The sequence below is a fragment of the Camellia sinensis genome, chromosome 8 (genome assembly GCF_055761805.1).
Source record: "Camellia sinensis isolate YWXY chromosome 8, ASM5576180v1, whole genome shotgun sequence".
In the NCBI taxonomy this organism is placed as follows: Eukaryota; Viridiplantae; Streptophyta; class Magnoliopsida; order Ericales; family Theaceae; genus Camellia; species Camellia sinensis.
In genome coordinates, this window is record NC_138968.1 from 172,686,779 (window position 1) to 172,711,496 (window position 24,718).

The 24,718-nt window shown below is 35.8% G+C and overlaps 2 protein-coding genes and 2 pseudogenes across 2 annotated transcripts; 2 read left to right on the forward strand and 2 right to left on the reverse strand.

Annotated features, from left to right (window-relative positions):
* Positions 1-8,937: 8,937 nt before the first annotated feature.
* LOC114274935 (uncharacterized) lies at positions 8,938-10,472 on the forward strand. The gene is made up of 3 exons (XM_082885806.1): positions 8,938-9,617; positions 9,667-9,761; positions 9,925-10,472. Exons 1-3 carry the CDS (start codon positions 8,938-8,940, stop codon positions 10,470-10,472), a joined length of 1,323 nt encoding a protein of 440 aa, XP_082741932.1.
* A 33-nt stretch (positions 10,473-10,505) lies between these two features.
* On the forward strand, positions 10,506-10,982 carry LOC145798297 (uncharacterized). The gene has a single exon (XM_082885807.1). The coding sequence runs from the start codon at positions 10,506-10,508 to the stop codon at positions 10,980-10,982; it is 477 nt and encodes a 158-aa protein (XP_082741933.1).
* Positions 10,983-20,110: 9,128 nt separating this feature from the next.
* LOC145788917 (putative mannitol dehydrogenase pseudogene) lies at positions 20,111-22,661 on the reverse strand (annotated as a pseudogene).
* On the reverse strand, positions 20,140-20,714 carry LOC114274936 (putative mannitol dehydrogenase pseudogene; annotated as a pseudogene).
* Positions 22,662-24,718: the final 2,057 nt, after the last annotated feature.

Genomic DNA, 24,718 nt, shown 5'->3' on the forward strand with positions numbered 1-24,718 from the left:
GCTACAACTATACTAACCCTAGAACCAGAGCTCTCCTCTGTATTTTTTGTCTCTAAAATGTCTAACCCTTTTTTGTCTAACCCTAAAGCCAAGAGAGGAGGGCTCCTCTTATAGAGAAGCCAATCTTGTAAAGCTTACAAGGTAAGCTAACAAGAAGGCCATCCCTCCATACACGTGTATGGAGGGGAACAAAATGCCATACAGCTGTTTTAAAATATCTGCAAAAGCAGATGAATAGTAGTCGGCTGCTCAAAATTGCCATCTTGACAAAATGGACTGCCGACCGGCAACAAAGAATACCGACCGGCAATATACATTGCCGATGACAACAAAACACCAGCCGGTGGCCTCTTGCCATGGCCGGTGATGTGTGGGGATGCCTCACAAGGCATTCCTTGCCCCTCCAAGGCAAAACACAAGTGTTTGGTGCAAAACCAGACGCCAAACAGTCGAGTCGAGAGATCCTGAGGCAAGGCGCGCAAGCCGAGTCCTCCGGGAACTCAAGACGAACACAAACATGGATGATCACCGAGTGTTCCAACGGTGACGTCCAAGTCTTGAGGACGGTCAAAAATGGGGTGTCTACACCTTATTTTTCTGAGCTCTACTCGTTGGGCCGAACGGGATGGTCCTCCACAAGCAAGCCCGCCAGCAATAACTCTAATCTCTCCAACCGGGGGGCAGGGTTGCCTTGCGCCCAGGGTTGCTGTGGGGGCCGATCATGGCCTTGGTTAGGTTGTGCGGGTTGTCGAGGAGGGGTGTGCAGGTGGTTGTTTCTGGTAGGTTCGGTCCTTGGTCGTTGCTGAGGGCGGGCTGCCGTGAACCGACTGAGACGCCCCTGGTGTATCAAGCCCTCGACCTGGTCTTTAAGGTTAACACACTCCTCGGCATTGTGACCGTGGCCTTGATGAAAACGGCAGTATTTGGACTGGTCTCAACGGTTGGAAGGAGACTGCGACGGTTGGGACCATTTCAAGGGATAATCTCGTTGGATCTGGTTAAAGACTTGTTTCATAGGAGAATTGAGGGGTGTGTACCGTTTGAACCGGTCGGGCAGTCGGATAGGTGCCAACCGGTCGGCTCGAGCAGGTCGGTCGGTATACTGAGGTGTTTGCTGTGTGTACTGGGTGCTTTTGGTTTCAGGGTCCTTTCTCTTCTCTCTGAGGATCGGGTTTTTGGTCGTGGAATCTTGTCAGGCGGCTAGGGAATCTTTGGCGTTCATGTATTTTTGGGCTTTGGAGAAGAGAGTTGCCATGGAGGTTGGAGGGTTTTTGAAGAGGGAGAAAAGGAAATTAGATGATCGTAGATCGGCCATGAAAGCCGTAAGAATGACCTTGTCATTGTTTTCCGCCACCTGCAAGGCTTCGGTGTTGAAGCGGGTGACGAAGCTGCGTAGGGACTCCCCCTCTGTCTGACAGATGTTAAGGAGTTGGATTACCGGACGCTGTTGGTGCTGGGCGCCAATGAAGTGGCTGAGAAAGGAGTCACTTATGTGCTGAAAAGTAGAGACAGAGTCTGTCGGCAGCTGACTAAACCAGAGTCGGGCCGACCCCTTAAGTGTTACGGGGAAAGCCCGACACATGATCTCATCGGGGAATGCATGGAGGACCATTAGAGTCCTGTAAGTCTCCAAGTGGTCGACTGGGTCCGTTATACCATCGAAAGAGTCAGTTGAGGCAACAAATGGTGAGTTGGTTGTGGTGGAGGGTTTATTCTGTATGTTTTGCATGACTCCTTGAAGCTGGAGTTTTATGGCTCAAAGTTCAGCATCCCAAATGGGGATGTTGTCACGATCGGAATGCAATGGAGGCTGGATACTACTGGCCTCTCCCTCAGGGGTAGGCGCTTGGAACGATGAGTGTGGGGCCCGAGGTGGTGGGTTCATTTATAGAGGATGGGGTCGTAAGCCCTCCAAGTTGGATGGTTGGGATTGTTGGATGGGGTGGCTCGGGGCTCATTCTCGGTTAGGTGGTATATCTTGAGGTGGTGGCGGAGGTATGGGGAGGTCTCTTTGAAACAAAGCATTGATCAGGGCTTGGTTTTGCTCGGCTAAGCGGTTAATGCTGTTGGTGAGTTCTGTGAAATACGGTGGTGGGTTGTTTGGGTTAGGAGGGTCAGCTTGGGGGTCGGCAACGTTGTGTTGAGAGGCCATGGATCTAGTTGTGACCATCTACCTGGGTGGGTGGCAGGTAGGGATTATTGGGAATGGGTCTCCGGCGACAATGAGCATAGTTGCCACACGGAGCAAAAAGGTTTCCACAGACGGCGCCAATTGATGTTATTACGTGCTCCAGAAGGAACAGGCCAGGTCGATCCACGCTTCTCAAACCGTTGTCCGATTGATGATGCCCACAAAGAAACCTGCAAAAGAGTTCAACGGGGAACGGGGAGTCCCCCAGCGAACCCTCCGACGAGCAAGTTAGAGAGGTGAGAGTAGTGAAGATGTAGAGAGAGGATGGAGATAGAGAACTTAACCTTCTCCTTGTCATCGAAGCCTGCTTATATCCTTTGCTCATCATTTCCTTGTCCACTCCGAGCTGTCATGTTGGCCGAAAGTCTATGTTCTAGCTTGCCTTGTTCATGGTGAGGCTGTTCTGTTCCGACGTGAAGGGTTATCGTAATAAATGCTGTAGGGAAACTCATTAATGGCTGATGTGTGGTGCAATAACTCTGCAAGATCTTTGTCTGCTGGTGTGACTGGTTCTTCACTTGCCAAGTGTTTAGATGTTATTGGTGTTTGGTGTAACGTTGGGCTTCAAGAATGTTGGGTTTTAGCATTTGAATCATGGACTGGGCCTTAAGTGATGGGCCATGTCCTTTATGGGCCCACCCATGTCAGCTTAGATAAGCAAAAATTTTGATTATTGAGAAGATATGGGAGATATGTTCTTTTAGCTTATGCGTTTTAGTTATCAATTTTTAACTAGCAAAAAATTGCACCAAACAAGTTCATTGTCTTCAAATAATACCATTTCTATAAAGTACAAATTTACTATGTTGTTGAATGGTTGTCTATGGGTGTGATGAGCCTGTGGTTTCACAGTAAAATTTTACTTTATTTCAGAGTGAAATGTTACTTTTAGATTAAAATTTTACCTTAATTCAGAGTAAAATTTTTTACTTTTTTGCAGAGTAACATTTTACTTTTAGATTCAGAGTCTAACATTTTACTTGTTTTTTAGAGTAAAATTTTACTTTTAGATTCAGAGTGTAACATTTTACTCGTTTTTCAGAGTAAAATTTTACTTTTAGATTCAGAGTGTAACATTTTACTCGTTTTTCAGAGTAAAATTTTACTTTTATACAGAGTAAAATTTTACTTTTAGATTCAGAGTGTAACATTTTACTCGTTTTTCAGAGTAAAATTTTACTTTTATACAGAGTAAAATTTTACTTTTATACAGAGTAAAATTTTTCTTTTAGATTCAGAGTCTAACATTTTACTCTTGTTCAGAGTAAAATTTTACTTTTATACAGAGTAAAATTTTACTTTTAAATTAAGGGTGTAACATTTTACTCTTAGATTCAGAGTGCAACATTTTATTCTTATTTCAGAGTAAAATCTTATTATTATGCAGAGTAAAATTTTACTTTTAGATTCTTTTTGCTACATTTTATGCTTATTTCAAAGTAAAATTTTACTTTTAGATTCTTTTTGCAACATTTTACTCTTATTTTAGAGTAAAATTTTACTTTTATGCAGAGTAAAATTGTACTTTTAGATTCGTGTCTCAAGTTGTGTTGGTGACACACTGTATGAGTTGTCAATCTTTGGCAAACCAAATAGTAAAAATTAACTCTAAAATATAGTACAATGTTACATTAAACCACAGTAAAATTTTATCAATTCAAGCTAAACACAAATTGACTTTTAGACTTGTAGTGACAATAAAATTTTACTTTGATAGTGACAATAAAATTTTACTTTGATTGGCAATAAATTTTTATTGTTAATTGATTGCAGATTTGTAAAATGGTTCTGCCTCTTATGTTGTTATACAAGTATGGTGATCGTACCATTATGTTCAAGGTTGTGTCAAACTGCACGTTGAAGGATTTAACTGATTTCTTAAGTTGTAAATTGAAGAAGTTTGACAGTAGTGGTTGCATACTGTTATCGTACTGTTTACCTGGACATTCGCAATGCATGATTGATGATGATTCTAATTTTCAGAATATGTTGTCGCTTGTTTATCCCCTTGGTGTTGACTGGGTTTGTAACGCCCCGAAATAATTCGACATGAACTACCTACATTAATTAACAATCATTCATCAGTCACATTAATCCATTCATCTTCACATAGTTAATAAATGAGTTTATGCAAAAGTTTCACATGCGGATATACATTCAATGATAAGAGAACACCTGAATCTATAGCATGTGAAGTATTTAGTCTCAAAAGAACAAAATGCCCTTAGGGGCTTACATCTTCCAAGGCAATAGCCCGGTTACACAAAATGGTCTCTCGGACCCATACACATTAGCCGTTGGCTTTACACAATTTACAACAAAAATAAAAGAGCTATTTACTCTTCACAAAAATACCCACGCCTTCAGTTCGGCGGGATCACCACATCTTTACCTGCACCAAAATCCCATAGGGGTGATGTCACACCCCAAACCCGGGTATGACCGGCCGTGGCCCACAGGGCCTTAGCCCAAGGCACACGTAAGCCTAAACACGAAACCGTAATCAAATTGAACAACTAAACAAAAGTCTAATAATAAATAACCAAACTCAATCCAGTCATGCCACAATTATAAACGGCAAAACTAACCGTAATCAATACCATCCAAACTTATGGGATATAAACGGCCCACATATCAAAATAATCCTAAATGAACCCCAATAAAAAATAAAAATAAATATGCACAAACTTGACATAACACTCTAAAACAAAATAAATGAATGTCCTAAAGGTCCATGCAATCGAGTCCCCACTATGTCACAAGTCCACTCTAAGTCCTTCTAACACCTGGAAATAGTAAACAACTAAGTCAGCTGATAGCTCAGTGAGTAGCAACATGGATAGTATATACAGTTTTGAAAACATGGCTCGATTCCAAAAAAAGATATATATCACAGAAACTAGATTGGCATACAGTTTGGTAAATACAATCTGTTTTAAAAAGAAGGTTCCACAGTTCAACAGTTAAAATACTCATGTCTCGCAAGAATATGATAAATGACATTTTTCACTTAAAATAGATTACAACATGAACACCAATAATTTTCTGGGTACCAAGAAAAACAAATAATATGCCATACAATTCTCAAGGCTATAAGCCCCGTTGGATCCAATATCGAACTAAGAGTCATCTTCAAGGTGGCAACCTAGGCCTTTTCTCTAAGACGATCCGATTGAAGGTCATCTAGCTTTTTTTTAAGGTCTTTTCCTTACAATCGTTGAGCACTAGAGTCATCGCGGCCCAACCCGGATCTGTTCCCTAGCGGCCAGAGTCACCACACCTAGTGGAATAATTTCCCTAGACTAAACACACATATGGTCTCAATAATCAATACACATCAGTTTCGCAAAACATGGTAGTTCATCATTATAAACATGAGACCAAAACAAATAGTTTACAGTATGCCAAGTGCACACATGTTTCAGAAATAATTTGATTCCATTGATAATATAATAATTTATCAAAACAGTTTAGTCCTGAAACAACAATTTAATTTTCCAATAGTTCAAGGTAGGGGTACATTTATAAAAACATGTAGCATGAAACTACTCACCTGAAAACGAAATAATATAATCCTCGAATAGAGTATGAAAGTTCAACTAGTTTCCTGAATCAAGTATAAAAACTACACGTCACTACTAATTTAAAAATACTAAAGAATAGGAACTAAGTAATCTCAAACTTATAGCGCACTAACACGGCTCAACCCAACTCACCGTTACTCTTATATATTACCTAAATTCATGTTCTTCAAGGTCTAAAATCACCCAAGACTTGGGTTCAAATCGAAACTTAATTAAAAGCAACTTTAAGATAAAATAGAATTTTAAACAAATCTTCCCAATCTATTCGCTAACTTTAAAAATTACAAAACCCACTCCACGCTATTTGAAAAATTTCAAAACCCTCCAGATATCAACTAATATATCCTAAGTTTCAAACCCAATAGGTTTCACTTGATTTGCTTATCAAAATAATTATCTACAATTTATATATCCAAATAGGTTGTTTTCTGCAGCACTTTAAATAAATTGATGGTTCTCTTAATATACATGAGCAATCAATGCAAGGCCAAAAATGTAAGAAACTAGACTCGTAACCGGTTCTAATGACGCTAATTTGATAATTTTTGGATTTATACCCAAAGAGAAAAACCCTCCCGAACTTACTGTTTAAAACTAGTTTTTTGGACAGATTTGAACGCATCAGTTTATATGGATTTGACTCCCAAAAATTATGAGAAAATTAAGATATTCAGTTCAATATGTAATTAATCTACTGTAAAAATATCAGTTCAAAATTCATTCGTTTGATATGGTTTCTTGATTTTTAAAATTTGTGATTCTGTGCAGAATTCTTATCCAATGACTTTAGCTCCTTAATTCGCTTTAAAATTTTGAATGATAATAATATACACAAAACACTAACCCAATCAGCCAAACCGTTCCTTTTCTTCCAACAACTCACAACACCCACAAGCACCATAACTATGTAAACAACAAACTATAATAGAAGAAGAATAAATTGATTGTTACCTTAGAGTAGTTGTTCAGCCACAAAGTTGCTGAAATTTCTCTCTCTCTCTCTCTCTTCTCTCTCTCGTGGCTGCTACTACATGTTGAAAGTGTTGTGCAAAACAATTATAATAAGGGTTAGGGTTTTTGTTAGGAAAACTAGGGTTGCTCTTTATATATATCTAAACTTAAAAGATTCTAAATTATTATCCTATGTTTTATTTTATTATATTTCCTCTCATTATTAATTTAAATAAAATACAACTATTATTAAATCAAAGTATACATACTAACTTGCCCCCTGTTTTTTTTTAAAATAATAAATCTTACCTCTAAATTAGAAATTTCCACCATAAATTTATTTTAGGTTTAAAATTAATTAAAAGACCTTCCAAATATTTAATTTGCACATTAGGATTCACCACCAAAATATTTGAGATTGTAATATTATTATTATTTAATTATTTATTTTATTTGTATATTCGGGTTCTCACAGGTGAGCATAAGCCCATTAGATAAATTCCTAACAAAGTATATACACTTATGTAAGACGTCCAATATTAAATGCAAGTGAGAAATGCAATGGAATGCCCTTTTTAGGATGATCTCATATCATGCCTTTCTTAAAAGAAATCGTTATGCTCATCAAAAACATTGTTCAATCTTATAAATTTTAAACTTCCAATTCTTTTAATCAGCGGGGTGGTAAATACGACACTGGTAATCCCTAGGCTGGTGTCTGCAAGTAGACTCTAGGAGTACTACCAAACTGTCATTTTTACCGGTATTAACCGGAAGGCTCGACACCTATCCGCGCCGTTTTCTGGTCTTTTACCAAGGACACTCAGGCCAACTTATCAAGTTCAACTACACCCTATATCCGGACTTACCACGTATTTACCCCATACACATTACCGTTGCTCTCATTACAAGCCTTTCTCATTTACGGAATAAATGTCTTCAATCCAAGTTTATAATGCATAAAATCAAATTAAATTAAATGAATATGCAACATCATGATTTCTCCATGCCATACAACATTTCTCATTTCTCCTCTTCTATGCTCTTTCACAAGATAACTTATATGTTATGAGCTCATAGTAACAATACTTTCCCATTATGCACAATTATTTGTTATTTCATAACAATACACATTCAAAGGTTTAACAATAGTGTTGAAATAATACCTCATTCCTCATGCATCAAATAAATTTTGCCATTCTTGCTAAACATACGATGAAAATTCACTTTCTTAATACAAACCACAAGATACTCATAAAATTATTCACATTTATCAAAAATCCCCAAAAATTTCTCTAGGGTTTTATGTCAAAAACCAAGGCAAACCTTCTCCTCTCTTTTGAGAGGGTTTTCTCTCAAGATGACATCCTCCTATTATGAGAGGAAAGTCCTCTAGAAGATAGTTTAGGAAGAGAGATCAAAACCCATCTTGAAACTCTAGCATTTATGAGACAAGACTAAACTTTCAATATCATTAATGGAGCTTTAAAATCAACCAAAACTAACATAAATGTATATATAACTCAAGAAAATTTCCCTACCTCAAACTTTGATGAAGAAAGAAAGTGAAATCGTAACTTTGATTGGAAACTTCTTCAATTCCTCCTACACCAAGAGAAGTCCAAGCTAGGTCTTCAAGATTATGGAGAGATGATGATCTTTGGTCCAAGAATCACAAGAGATCAAGGGTTTAGAGTGCTAGATGAGGGTTTTTAGAGAGAAAGCAGAGAAAATATGAGGTTTAGAGTGAGAAGGACAGGCCCCAAATGGGTTACAATTTCGGCAAAAAGGGTAAAAAAAAACAGAGTTTTCGAATGCCCAGAGTGCCGCACATGCGGCACCCAACCTCGCACGTGCAGCCCTCACCCTCGCACGTGCGGGGGTCCTCCTGCACCTCAGCCCGCACCTGCTATTTAAGCAGTGTGCAACCAACACAAGCTTCACTCTTCCTGCACGTGCGGCCCTGGCCCAACAGCCTAGAAAAATCCTGTTCCGCTCTCGGGCATTTCGGACCAGACCCCGCATCTTCCGGAACGAGTGGTAGTCAACAACGAACACAACTAGAATAAGGACTATTATTATTATTTTTTTGAATTATTTCCGAATGTTTCAATTCCAACGAGAACAAAAGAGAATGAAGTCAAGAAGAAAGAAAAAGAAGGAGAGGAAGAGACCCGGCCGTCACAACGGGTTGATGTGACTATTACTAAAATGGGCATTTCAAATAAAAAACATGGAATTAGAGAATCAGGGGACGTTAGTGGATCCAACATTACTGATGATGAAATGGATTTACTCCCTATGTTTTGTCAACATGAAGAAAGGACTTTTTTGTCTTGTGGATGGGTGAACGGAATTACTCATGTAAGTCAAAGATTTATTGGAGGTGCAAAGGATTTCCGGACCGCATTATGTAAATATGCCATTGAGATAGGATTTGAGTTTGTGTATATGAAGAATGAGAAGTGTCGGGTCACTGCTGTGTGTTCAATACGGGAGTCCAAAGCTTGTTTATGGCGAGTACATGCATCTCTAGAAAGTGCTAACAATTTTTTCTACATTAGGACTCTACATGATGAGCATACTTGTGGAGCTGCAGTTCGTACTTCTAAAAACTCAAGGATGAGTTCAAATTTGGTTGCAAGTTTGATTGTTAATGAAGTTCGTGGGAATCCCCAAACTCGTTCAATTGATGTTGTGCGTCAATTTACAGATCAATACGGGCTCACCATTACGTACAATCACGCTTGGTTGGGAGTTGAGAAAGCTAGGACTACTACTTTTGGAGATTTCTCTATGTCTTTTGATGAAATTCGATGGTATATGGATATTGTGATGAGCACAAATCCTGGTAGCTATTTGCGTCTTGACTATAACCATCAAAGTGGACGGTTCAAGAGGTTTTTTTGTTGTATTTAATGCTTCCATTCAATGGTTTAGGCATTGCCGTCCTTTATTGTTTATTGATGGAGCTTTTCTGAAGGGGAAATATAAGGGCACATTGTTAACAGCTACAGCGAAGGATGGGGATCAAGGTAGATATTACTATAGTTTATTCAAAAGTAACAAGTTACTTATTCTCAGAGTAGCATGTTACTTATTTTCAGAGTAACATGTTATTGTTATTCAGAGTAAAAATCTACTATATTTGTCCTTTTCATTTAATATACTTACTAATTGTAAAATGTTATTTTTTAGGTTTTTTCCATCCTGTAATGGCAATTGTTGATATGGAGACTATAGACAGTTGGGAATGGTTTTTTATGCATTTGTCAAATATATTGTTGGATGAAAGACAAATTACCTTCATATCTGATCGGAACGCAGGACTTTTGAAGGCTTTACCCAAGGTTTTACCTACTGCTTACCACTATTTTTGTCTCCAACACTTGAATGCCAATTTGAGGGATAGGTTCTATAGTCCAAGTTTCAGCAATACTTTCAGGAGTAGAATAGTTTTTTTGTTTTCTTCATGTGCTTATGCTCCAACAATGGAATGTTTTAATCAGTTCTTGAAAGAATTACAAGATGAGGGAAAATGGATCGTTTGTAGATTTCTATCCCATTTGCCCTATGACAAGTGGACTAATGCATATTTCAAAGGACAAAAATACGGTGAAATGCACTTGAATGTGGCAGAGTCTTTTAATTCATGGATCTGTCAAGCTCGTCATTTGCCCACTACGAAGATGATTGATTCAATTAGGTTGAAGATCATGGATTTGATGTCGAGAAGGAGAGAATAAGCTAAGAAATAGAATACTTTTCTTTGTCCAGAGATGGATTCAACATTAGTAAATGCTCTTAAAAGTGGAAGAACTTGGTTGGTTAGTCGTTCAAGTGATCATGTTTTTGAGGTTCAATCCCGCCCATCGGTTAGCGTTGACCTCTTGAATAAAACTTGCTCATGTTACCAATGGCAATTGAATGGATTTCTTTGTGCTCACGCGGCAACCGCTATCCAAAAGAGTGGGGGTGATTTGTATGCACATGTGGAACCATTTTATTACACTAGCAAGTTCAAAGTTTGCTATGCTGAGTCCGTTTATCCAATACCCACTATTGAGAAACCTCTTGTAGCTATGGATGCTCTTGTTGTCCTTTCTCCAATTTTTAAGAAGCCACTTGGTAGGCTAATGAAGAATAGGATTCTATCTAGGGGTGAGAAGATAAGACGAGTACAGTGTGGTAGATGCGAAAAGTACGGTCATAATAGGAAGATTGCAAGGAGACATTGCCGTGAAAAACATTATTGATTTTGTAATAGAAGTATGAAAATAATGCAATTCTTCTGCAATAAATAGTCCATGGCAATAATAGTATAGTCTTTTAGACTAGATTTGTAAGGAGACATTGCAATAAAAGACATTTTTACTATGTTCTTGAATGGTTGTCTGTTCAAGTTTCTGATTTGCTTTGTGGTTAGTTTGACATTTTAATATATTTTTTTAATGTTGTCGAATAAGTTTCATGTAAATGAACTTATAATGGAGTTTGTTCAATAGGTGTGAAGGTTTGAAATGGCTATACTCAGCTTGTGCTTTCAAAATAAATTTTTTCAGTATTTCAGAGTAAACTTTTACTGTATTGCAGAGTAAAATTTTACTTTTTCCAGAGTAAAACATTGCCTTCATTCACATGAAAGTAAAACTTTATTGCCTTTCAAAGTACAAATTTATTATGTTGTTGAATGGTTGTCTATGGGTGTGATGAGCCTGTGGTTTCATAGTAAAATTTTACTTTATTTCAGAGTAAAATGTTACTTTTAGATAAAATTTTACCTTATTTCAGAGTAAAATTTTACTTTTATAGAGTAAAATTTTACTTTTATAGCGGGTAAAATTTTACTTTTGTGCAGAGTAAAATTTTATTTTTAGATTTAGAGTGCAACATTTTACTCGTTTTTCAAAGTAAAATTTTATTTTTATACAGAGTAAAATTTTATTTTTAGATTCAGAGTGTAACATTTTACTCTTATTCAGAGTAAAATTTTACTTTTATACAGAGTAAAATTTTACTTTTAAATTCAGGGTGTAACATTTTACTCTTAGATTCAGAGTGCAACATTTTATTCTTATTTCAGAGTAAAATTTTACTTTTATGCAGAGTAAAATATTACTTTTAAATTCAGAGTGTAACAATTTACTCATATTTCAGAGTAAAGTAAAATTTTACTTTTATGCAGCGTAAAATTTTACTTTATTTCAAAGTAAAATTTTATTTTATTTCAGACAATATGTTAGCCCTTAGAAAAACATTTCCAACCTACCCCAAAATTTACCACAAAACACAAACTCTCCTGATGATCATCATGCAATCTTTGTGCAAAAATAATCTAACAACACAACTACATATATCATCAAAGATACATAAGTATAACATGTACCATTGTATTCTATCCATAACAACGTTCATTCCTAGTCAAAACAATATCCTGCTATAATAATGTATTAATCACCAAACCATAGTAAAATTTACTAGAACAATAGACATAGTATGTACTATCTAGTACTCTTTTAGTATTCTTTCACTTACAATTACTTTTTTACCATTCTTTCATTTACAAAAACTGAAATTACATATATCATTCACAGTAGTTCCCCAAAAGTTGTCCACATTGTCATCCTTGAGGTCTTAGCTCTTGCCCATTTTTTTTTTTTGAGGTTGAATTGTTCCTCAGTCCATGCTTTTGGATAATCATTCAAAAATTGATGCACTATTGATGCTCGGAAATTGTTAATTTCATCATCTTCCATAGAATTTGCAATAGGCTCATCTCTTATGATTTGGCGTATGATATAACATACAATAATTTTGCAATCAACACTGTTAATAAGAATCAAGATCTTGTTAGATTTAGTCAAATTTGAAAACTACCAATTCAAGCATGTAGTAGTAGTGTGAAATACTTACGATGTTGGGCGTTGTTGTGGACTATCTTTCACCGAAGCCAAGTTTGCAAACTTTCTTCTACCTCTCTTCGTTTTGTTGGACAACTTGTTCTCCACATATGCTATCTAACATCATTGCATAATTGTTTGGTTACGATTAAATACAAGAATAAAACACAGCAAAAAATTACTGTTAATATGATGCAAAGCACTTACAATCATTTTTGCATCCTTAAGGTAAGGATCTTCTCTGTTGTCTCTTGGCCTTAAAGAATTGTAATGTCTCTACTCATTAAATTCAGTGTCAAATACAAGAAATGTCCAGTTGTAGGGTTTTTCTTCCTTCTTGTTCCCATTGGAGTTCATGCAAAGGTGAAGGTATCTGTATCCACTCAAATCTTGCTTAAGCACTTCGTCAATTAAATGATTTCTCAAATCTCCATAACCCCATTTCACTAGTGACTACATTTAATCATATAAGAGTGTCATGTCTCAAGTTGTGTTGGTGACACATTGTATGAGTTGTCAATCTTTGGCAAACCAAATAGTAAAAATTAACTCTAAAATATAGTACAATGTTACACTAAACCACAGTAAAATTTCATTAATTCAAACTGAACACAAATTGATGGCTTACCCAACAAAGGCTTGAGAAAAAGAATGACTTATTCTTTTCTGGCTCCTTTGCTTGTTGCTCAATTTGAAACATTTCTACAAAGTTGTCAATGACCTACAAAAACAAAAATCAATTAAATATATGTTAATAAAATGAACTATTTTTAGTTATTGAAGTGAACACTAGTCATTGAAAATTGTATGGCCACTTACATTATTTGCAGTATCACCATCTCTCAGAATTGCATCCACATCATGCAATGTAACATATACTCCATTTCCTGTGCCGGACCATATGATTGCACTAGTCATAAGGTAAAAAAAAATGTTGATTAAGACGTTGCAGTTTGATAACAGTAAAAATATGTTGTTTGATAAAATTAAAATGGTCTTACTCTATGGTTTCCAAACTGTAAATCTTGTTCAGTAGACACTTATCATTCTCATCAAGCAATTTGCATATTGCAGCCTTATCTGGAAACAAAACCCTTTCAACTAGCTTTGGTTGGCTTAGAGGCAAGTTGTCAACACAAATCATTTCATTTGATATCACTTCAATTGCTTGTTTTGTGGTCTTTTTTTTCTTTGCCTCTCTTGGCTCACATTCAAAATCAGACATCTCTTTTTTCTTTCTCGCCTTGATTTTCTTGACCATGAATGTTTGCAATGGCTCTATGACTATAGGTGTTTCTTTCAATGTAGTTCGAATCCCAAAGTTTTGCTCTTGTTCTACTCCTTTAGCATATGGCATTTCTTTAGAAGCAAAAGCTTGGGTAGCCGCATGAACTGCATTTTCTTCAATCTGTTCAACTAACTGTTTATTTTCAGCTTCAAGTACTTCAAGCTCCTTTCTCAGTTTCTCGATTTTTTTCTTTGTGTTGCTCATTTTTTCCATCATTTCTTTTGTTTTTGCCTCTTGATCCTCTTGTATTTTTTGTATTGTTTCCCTCATTTTCTTCAGTTCTTCAACCAATGCCATATTCTCACTTTTTAGCCTCTTGTTTTCTTTTTGAACTTGTTCTAATTTCCCAAGATCAATGAAGTCCTTCAAAGGTTGATCATCTCTTAAAGCTTCAGCTACATGATCTTCATATTCTTTAGTCTCCAAATTTTCCTCCATGTCTAATGCATCTTCTTCCTTATCATTGCGAATGAAATCCATTTCTTCACTGGAAATGGGCTTCAGTTCATCGTGATTTATCTGCATTTGGAAAATAGAAAAAGAAAAGAAGTCAGCAATGAAGCAAACTTTAACCACCAGAGTAAAATTTTACTCTGTTTCAAAGTAAAAGTTTACTCTGATTGTAAGTAAACTTTTACTCTAATTTTAAGTAAACTTTTACTCTGTTCAAGAGTAAGTAAAATTTTACTCTGATTGTAAGTAAACTTTTACTCTGATTTAAAGTAAACTTTTACTTTGTTCAAGAGTAAGTAAAATTTTACTTTGATTGTAAGTAAACTTTTACTCTGATTTTAAGTAAAATTTTACTCTGTTTCAAAGTAAAAGTTTACTCTGATTGTAAGTAAACTTTTACTCTGTTCAAAAGTAAGTAAAATTTTACTCTGTTTCAAAGTAAAAGTTTACTCTGATTGTAAGTAAACTTTTACTCCAATTTTAAGTAAACTTTTACTCTGTTCAAGAGTAAGATTTTTATTATATAAGTATAATTTTAAGCAAAGTGAACCAGTAAGGCTGAGTTTGGAAAGATGATACCTCTTCGGGCTTTAGTATTTGCAATGACCTCCTCATTAGCTTTTTTCTCAACGTTGATAAGTCCCATCGAAAGAGCCTTGGACACAAATTTTTTCCTTGAGGTTGAATGAGGGTAACATGCTCGCATAACCAGTACTATAAAATAAAAAATCAAAATTAGTTAATTCTCTAAAAATAGATTGCGTAATATTTCAAGTAGTTCAATTTACTTACCAAAAGAAGAAGTACATATCCAGTTACATTTTCAGGACTTCCTAATGAAAAATAGATTGAAATAGTCAATGTGGATGCAACTGCAGTCGACCATGCATATGAATTCATCATTTCCAAATCTTCTACAAGGGCGACAAAAGCCCATCCAACTATTAGACCACTTATTGGTAATAGCAAAGTTGCCACAACAAATAAACACATTATTCGTGCAACATCCTTAACATTAACTGTCGTTGTGCCTTCCAATGCATCTCCTAATGCCTCTCGCAAACTCTTTACGGATATTCTTGACATATTACGAAACCTTCTCTGCACAAAAGGTGATTCTTGTTTCTTCCTATATGAGACGTCTACTTTTTTTGTTCCCGATTTTATCCCAAAAATCAAAGTAACGTCACCGTCCCGTATGTCACACGTTTTTCCCCCAAGCTTAAATCCCTTTGCATGAAAGTCATAAGATTTGATCACATCCATGACATTATCATCAACTTTCTTGAACTTCTTTAACACCACATCTTTTTTCTTCTAAAAAGATTTAAACAACATCCCAAAAGGTGTTCTCTTGAGGGTAGTAATGTGCCTTTCGGTGAACCTTGTGTCTCGCATTAGGTTTATCAATGAAACAACATTTGACCTATATTATTTCATATAGTTCTCCTTCTTCCGTACTCCATGTAGAATATTCAACTTCAAAGGTTTTGTTGTTGAAGGCATTGGATTGCTTTCATTACAGCCTTCATCATCACTAGCATTGGATTGAACTTCTTTACTACTTTTGCTTTTTTTTTTAGGGACTTTCTTCTTTTGTATAGCCGTTGGTGGAACTTCAAAATCATCATCATCATCATCATCATCATCATCACCACAATTGCTTCTTGTAACAACCATTTTAAAACAGTAAAAAGTTTTCCTATATCAACAGTGTAACATTTTACTTTAAACAACAAAGTGACAAAACAAATAAGCACTAAAGAAAATGCACAAGCATTGTAATGAGATAGTAAAGATTTACTCTGTTTGGCAGTAAAACTTTACTTTTATTGAAAGTAAAATTTTACTCTAATTGAAAGTAAAATTTTACTCTGAACAATAAACCCTAGGAAATAAACAAAAAACACATACAAAATTTATAGAACCAAGAATCAAGAAAACCTTGTCTCAATTTTGACTATACGCAACACAGTTCTGAATTAACATGTACAATTTACATTCAAATTGAAATTAGAGAAATGACGAAACTACAATCACATTCACATACATAAATAGATACATATATACAAATTGATATGCACATTTATGTAATGAGCAAAGGCTAGAGTTAAAGTAAAATTTTACTCTGTTTATAAGTAAAACTTTATTCTCATTGTAAGTAAAATTTTACTCTGGTTGGAAGTAAAATTTTACTCTGAAAAATTCATGAAGCAAGTGAAATTGAAAGCATTGAAATTGCAGGACAAAAACACTACAGAAATCAAAGCAACGAAATTGAAGCAAAATTGCATACACCATTCTGAAATACTTAAATTAGTTTTCAAAATTTTTAAACCTTAACATTCTTACATGATTTAGTAATTTAAAGTATTTTAAGATAGTGATAAAAATTTTGGAACAGATGATCCTTAGTATAACCCAAAATCCCAAACTCTATTCACCCTAATGCAACAACGAAAAAAAAAAAAAAAAAAAATCCTTAGCAGCCTTACAATCCCACCGCACCCCATACCATGCCATTGTAATCTCATACACCACTCGCAAAATGAAAACAAAACTAGGCAGACTTCATAATATCGAAAAACTAGCAGAAAGGGGAAAAAAATCACCTGCAAAATGTGTGTCTAAGAGAGAGAAAGAGTAAAGCGTAATGCAGAGTTTGATTCGAGTGCAATCGACGAACCTGTAACATTGCAGGGGTAGAAAGACAAAGTAGCTCTAGAGAACAAGAGTAATGAGACACAGAGAAGGGTTTTCAATCGATGCTAGGGTTTTCAAATGAGGATATTCAGAGGAGGGTTTTCAATTGATGAAACAGAGTGATGGGAGAGAAACAGTGAAATTGTTTCATATTTCCTCACTTATATGGAAGGGCATTTCAGTCAATTCATGATATTTTCTTAATTGAAGGGCTTCTAGGGTCATTGTTTTACTCCGTGGGCTTCACACAAAATAGGCCCAATGAGAGGGGCTTTTCACCAAAAATCCCTTTTTAATTCGGTGAAGGTCGGGGTGCCAGATCCCACAATACAACACTTTAAACCCCACATCTTCATCCCCAGTTTCCCTGCAACATCATATCATATGCACAATTACATTATATCTATAGATCAAACTTCACTTATCACCATCATAGATGATCATGAATGAGAACGAAATAACGAACGAACTAGTGTAAACGTTTGTATGGTGTATGTATAACAGAGAACTCCTTTTTTTTACTTACAAATTGCCTGAATTAAAAAGTAGCAAGAAGAAAGAAAGAGAATCAAAGAAGATGGAATTTGATTGAGAAAAAACCTTCTTGAGAAATTGAAGGGAGACAGTAGGCTGGACTGGTCTCTGGCAGCCCATCCAAATGCCTTCACTGCGTGTTCTTCCCCTGCTGATTTCCCCATTAATTCACCACCAATTTCTACTAGCTAAAGCAGATATTCAGAGAAACTCAGAGAGAAGATGATGAAGAGTATGTGATCAAATGTATGGGTATTTATTTATTTACCTATAGATGTGGGGCATGGCAATTAGCTGACGTAATTGCTGAAGAAAAAAAATTTCCCTCCAATTTCAGAAAATTTGAAACCTTATTAGTGAAATTAAAACCCTATAACTAAGTTATTAATGATAATAACCACAAGTTGAATCGAAAAAAAAAAAATTAAGGAAATAAAAAAACTACTCTCAAATTTATCAGTTGACCCCTTTCTTGTAACCTGGCACTGCCTCGCTAACGTAACTGCTGAAGTAAGTTAGTTTTAATTCGTTAATGTTGTGCTAATCTCTTCGCAGTATAATTAAGTGTGAAAAGCAAATTGGTATCAAAGAGCAAAAAAAAAAAAAAAAAAGAAAGACAATTATATATTTTGTTGCATGTGATTAAGATGAATATTTTATGATAAAAATTCAATCTAACAGTTTGAATACTATAAAAACAAAGCTACAAAATTTCAAATGAACCATCATTCTATATGAATATTTTATAAATATATATATTTTTAATATTGATACATCCTTATAGGCTTAAGAACCAATTAGAGCATCTTTAATAGATATTTTATTTCTATTTTTTGAGAGAGATTACCATATACGTTCCTAAAAGAGTGTATGTAGTATGTCTTCCATAATTTTTTTTTTTATAAAATTTCATAATATAAATCACAAAATGTCATATAACTTCTTTCATAAAAAAAAATATCATAATAAAAACCACATGAGTGTCATAACTTTAGAATGCATATTATAAATTTATTATTTGTAATTTTACTAGGAAGTAACACAACACATACCACAAACATTGATAAATTTTATCACAAAAAATCGTAAGTTTCGTACAATTTGCATTTTCTTTTCTTTTTTGTTGATGTGTAACTTTTTTGAATTTGCTAGCTTACTTGCTTTTTTTGTTACTTTGTATTCTTCCACTAGACTATCAATCTCATGCCTGAATTCCATTAAAGTAACCTGGAGATACACTAAAAAAAAGTTCTGATTTTATTAATATTTGATGTTTTATGATCTGCTTGTCAGTTAGTCATCTCTTTCCCTAGACAACCAGAGTACATGAAAAAAAAAATGAAAGATGGAACTGATGTGGAGGTGGAGCCTGATCCTGAGCAACCCGCTCAAGCAGGTCCTAGTGTCACGGACTGAGAAATCTTGATGTTGCCCTCACTAGGAAACGTTGGAAGCCTAAAGAGATTGCTAGAACTCTCTAGAGAATGGCTAGAAGATGGGAGGCTTCAATAGAAGAACCTAGAATTCTCTAGAGCAGTCAAGGGGAAGGCAGAACTAGAAAGCTCCGGAAGATTGCAGAGCATGCTAGAAGCTTCTAGAACTCCCTGGAGTTTTGTAGATACTTGTACATAATTGTAGAGTTATGTAGACTCTTCTAGACATGTACATACTAGAATAGTCCTAGAATACTCTAGCTAGGGGAAGTGTCTAGAACACTCTCTAACATAGTAGTTCTAGAATAATCTTTGTAAGGCTATATAAAGGGGAGGGCCTCATTTGCCCAAACCACCCAAGTAGACCCAAGTAACCAAGTGTAATCACAAGCATTCAAGCAATAGAAAGCTAGCATTCTCCAAGAGTTCTCTCTAAGTTTCTCTAAAACTCTCTTGTGTGCAAACTTCTCCTAGCTCCCTTCCACAAAAGGCTGACTTAGGTGCAAGCAAGGCGTGCTACAAGCATCTAAGGCCGCACGGTTGGTTTGGAAAGACTGAGGGTTGGTTCAGAAAATCCAAGGCCGTGACACTAGGCCGTACGATTGGTCAAATGCAACGTGCCATTTCAATAGATGGATTAGCAGTGGAGTGGAGAATGCCAAAGCGTGTCCGCTCAAGTGAGCAGATCAACTGCTTTCTCTATTGAAGGTAAGAGACTTTTACCACTCAAACTTTTATTTATGTTTTCAAACTGAGATATTACACAATGCCGCTGTATCATAAGCTGTGACACCAGCAACAGAAAACAGATGATACAAGTACCTGAACTGTTTTTTCTTTGGATACAAAAGTATCTATACTCTAATGCTGTGTTTGGTTGGGAGATTTGACGAGGGATTTGGAAAGGGAAATGGAAAAGGTAGGTGAAATGTGAATAAAACATATCTATATTTCACCTAGTTTCACACACTTTTTCCCTTTCCTTTTCCAAATCCCTCTCCAAATCCCCCAACCAAACACAGTGTAAAGCAATTACATATTAATACATAAACCATCAGGCAGTATCAAAAAATGCCAAAAGTTCAGGAGCTATATTGGCCAACTAGATAGCTTTCAAGGTATTGGCAACATCAATGACAAACCGGTATTTGACATCACTTTTTGTAAGACGTTCGATGGCAGTGTTTACATAGTCCATAGGAATGACCTCAATATCTGCTGTTATGTTGTGTTTAGCTGCAAAATCAATCATTTCTTGTGCCTCCTTCAACCCCCCAATAAGACTTCCAGCCACTAACTTCCTTCCTGTCATTTCACATTCCATGTTAGATATGCTTTCCACCAGGCAATTTTGGTTTCTACCTACTTTGAATGAATATAACAAATTAGTAATGTCAAAGTGTATACCCATAAGCAGAGGAAAGACTGGTAGCTCCAGTGGCTTGTCTGGTGCACCAAGCATGATAAGCTTTCCATGGGACTTCAGTAGACCAATCAATGGTAGAAGAGGGTGAACTGTGGATACTGTATCAAGGATACCATCCATTGTCCGCATGGCAGCCTATGCACATTCAAAATGGCAACATAAGAACCAGTCAACCAGTACATATGTAAGAGAAACTCTATAAAGTAAATTTTGTCCGTAACAACATAAAACATAAAAATTGTTACCTGCATCTAATCAGAGTCTTGACAGATCAAAAATGAATCAGCACCAAGATGTTCAATGGCTTCTTTCTTTTTGTTAGGCGATGTACTAATCAGAGTCACCTTAGCCCCCAAAGCCTTTGCAAACTTCACACCCACATGGCCAAGGCCACCTAGACCCACCACCCCCACATGCATACCAGGCTTGCCAAGTTCAAAATATTTCAAGGGACTATAAGTTGTGATCCCAGCACAGAGGAGAGGAGCAGCAGCATCAAGAGGCATGTTTTCAGGAATGCGGATCACGTAATGCTCATTAGTGACCATGTGATCAGAGTAACCCCCATATGTGGTTGTTCCATCATGGTAGGTGCCATTGTAGGTCTCTATCAGTTTGGGATAGTAATTTTCAAGATTGTTGGTGCAGTTGTCACACGAGTGACATGCTCCAACCAGGCCTGTCACCCCAACTTTGTCTCCAACTTTGAACTTTTGAACCTTGCACCCGATCTCCGTCACAACACCAACAATCTCATGCCTGAATTGAGTTGACAATCGAAATCAGAAGTAAAGAATGAAAGGATCAAAATTTCCTCATCTATATACATCACTAGAGGAATCATTAACAATTGAGGTAGAACTAACATTGTCATGTGCAGTGAAATGGCATGGGGGTGTTAAATTTGAGCGCATTTTCATTTGTAAAAGCAACTTCATGGCCAATTTAAGTCACCCGGTTGGATGTTTTCATGTTAGAAATAGAGAATTCAAACCAGAACCAGAACCAACAATATTTCGTACGTTAATTGGCTAACTTTCCCTATCTGCTGCATTAAAATTTCATTCCGTAAGTTCCATGTAAGCTTGGTCCATCTTCAATTTGCCAGCATCAGCGTCAAAATGGATAACATTGCTTATTTATTTATTTATTTATTATTTTTATTTTTTTTAATGATTTTGTCATTGCCTGTCATTTGTGTTGAAGGGGCAGTCTTAGTGCACAAGATGTATGCAGTCCTACTCTGCATGTTCATTGCAGTTTAAGCAGATAGAAAACGAGTTGGAAATAACCTAGAGCGTCTCCAACCAACATGCCAAATCTCATATGACAACTCAGAAAAGTAATATTTGACTTCTCTAGAAGCTACAAGCTACAACCAAAATGCCATTTGCCTATGTGGCTTTTGGCATTGCCCTACCCATGTCCAATTTGACGTACGATGGGAGATGTTAATTTTTGTTTTTATTTTTATTTTTTTTCTTTTGCTTTGTTTATTATGTGAGACCTACATTAAAAAGAGATTAAATTAAAATATATAATAAAATGAAAAATTTAATATATGGGATGTAGTATTATTTTAAGAGACTGTCATGCTCTAGTATTTTGCCAAACAAACTACAATTGAGAACTCTGATTGGTGTCTACTGTTTGATAAAGTGGCCATATAAGAATCAACATTTCACACACATACACAAACAGAGAGAGAGAGAGAGGATTCATACCCGGGGAGGCTTAAAGTGTTGTATTGATACCATAATACTACACTTTGAGCCTTACGTCTTCACCCCGTTGCCCTGCAAACATCATATCCACAATTACGTTACATAAATATATATATATATATATATATAGATATACATATAGATCCAACACCACTCAGAACCATCATAGATCATAAAAAAGCAAGAAATAATGAAAGAACATGTATAAATGCTTGTATGGTGCATGTATAATGGAGAACTAACTCGATTCATTTTTCTTACAAATTGCCTGAATTATGAAGTAGCAAAAAGAGAGACAATAACAAATTCACAGTCGATGCCCTTTTACCATCAAAGAGGATGGAGAGAGTGAAAGTGAAAGTGAAAGTGAAAGTACCTTCTTGAGAGCTTGAAGGGAGAAAGTATATCGGACTGGTCTCCGGCTGCCCATCCAAACGCCGTTACTGCATGTACTTCCCCCGCTGATGACTCCATTAATTACTTGCAATTTCTAAGAAATGCAGAGAGAGAGAGAGAGAGTATGTGTGCAAGTGTAAGACTATTTATATACATGTGGGGGCATGGAAATTGGCTGACGTAATTGCTGAAGTAGGTCCTTTCTCTTTGGTCAATGTTGTGCTAAGCTCTTCACAGTTTGTCAAAGATGATAAAGTCCAAAAGGAAAATATATCTATACATACATACATATATATATATATATATATATATATATAAAGAAGCTGTTTTTTCCTCTCCCTTGTCACTTCTTTTCCTATTTTGTCCTTAGCTTATTTTGAAATTATTATTTTACCCTCTAGTTGGTTGGTGAAACAATTTATGTGGTGGTATCTTGGAAATTATGTAAAACATTTTGGTTGTTTTGGTTGGAAGGTTTGTTTTGACTTGTCTATTTTGGAGAAATTCTATTTTCACACACCACATTATATCTGTGTATACCATTTCTCACTCCACACACTTAGTAACTTGATTCTTAATTATTTATCTTAGTCCACACACCACACATTTCAAATATACCCATTTAATAAAAACAACAATACTAGGTATCATGAAAAACCTTTCATGAAAATAATCATGAAAGTTTTGTGACCCTTGGATTACATTTAGAATAAAGCACCACACACTAATTAAGATAATCCAAGTATCATAACTCTTTCATGATCATTTTCATGAGAAAATATTCATGGTCCCTAACTTTTCCCTAATAAAAAATGTGTACATATCCTCATATTAACCAACACAAATTTCCAAAATAGCCCTCCCTTCAACTTGCACATCCCACCCTCCACCGTGCATGGTCCAGCCTCTCCATCCCTGACAAGCATTCTCTGGTAGCCTGTAGCGTGCAGCCAAACATTTTTTACGAATCTTAACAAGACTTCCAAAAAGTTTAGAAAAGTTTGTCACACATGAACCTAGAATAACAAGAGCTTCAAAGAAAAACGGGGCAAGAGTTTACATGCTCACGGACATCATCATAGGCAGAGCTCAAAAGTAGCACTAACTTGGGGACAACACCATGTTCAATGACAACTCGAGTATGCTCTGATGTCCCAGATGCAACATTGGTCAAAGCCTGTGCTGCCTTAAACTGAGAACAAAGACAAAACCAAGCTTGTGCTAGATTGATTACATCAATAAAAAATAGAACCAGTTCAATGAAAAAAAAAGTTGCCTTTCGAAAACTTATCACAACTAGTCCGATTCGACGGCGCTAGCTGTGGACTCTCCGGCGCGATCCCGGCGGAGATCAAAAAGCTTCAGAACTTGGACACTCTGTTTCTTCAAGTGAATGTGTTTGCGGGAGCATTAATGACTGAGCTTGGTTACTCGAAGAGCTTGGAATCTATGGATTTGTCAAACAATATGTTTTCCGGTGAAATATCGGCGTCATTTGCCCAGCTCAAGAACTTGACCCTTCTCAATTTGTTTTGAAAACAAGCACCATGGTTTGATACCCGAGTTTACTGGTAATTTGTAAGTTGAAGTGGCTGGTGAGATGGTGGTAGGTGAGATGTATATAGAGAAATTGTGAGATGTGTGGGCGAGATGGTAATTTTGTTAAAGGATAAAATTGTGATTCTGAAAAAATTCATTAAGTGTGTGGAATAAAGAAATTTGGTATGTGGAAATAGAATTTCCTCCTATTTTTCCCTTAACTTGTTTGGAAATTTTCTCTTTTGCCCTTTTATTTTGTATAATTTACTAATGGTATAACAATTTGAATGAAGGTTTTTTCATAAATATGCAAACATTTTGGTCAATTGTAAAACATAAATATTTTATTTTTTAATAAATTACAAATACACCCGTAATGTTTGTTTCAAATATGAATTAGTCCTATAATAATACAAATTACAACTATCATTTGTTATAAATTTTAATTTAACCCAATAATCAGAAGAAGAAAAATAAATAACTACTCTCCTATGCAATAATAAATTATCAAAATTATTCATTGAAAAATATTTCTTATATCATTAAAAACTGTTAATTGAGTAAATACTTTATTTATTAACAAAATGGTTAACTGA

Excerpts from the sequence above, each read along its gene's own strand:
- LOC145798297 (XM_082885807.1), top strand. The coding sequence starts at position 10,506 with ATGGATTCAACATTAGTAAATGCTCTTAAAAGTGGAAGAACTTGGTTG.
- LOC114274935 (XM_082885806.1), top strand. The coding sequence starts at position 8,938 with ATGGGCATTTCAAATAAAAAACATGGAATTAGAGAATCAGGGGACGTT. Across the intron at positions 9,618-9,666 it reads TATAACCATCAAAGTGGACG|GCATTGCCGTCCTTTATTGT; the intron begins GTTCAAGAGGTT and ends TCAATGGTTTAG. Across the intron at positions 9,762-9,924 it reads AGCGAAGGATGGGGATCAAG|GTTTTTTCCATCCTGTAATG; the intron begins GTAGATATTACT and ends GTTATTTTTTAG.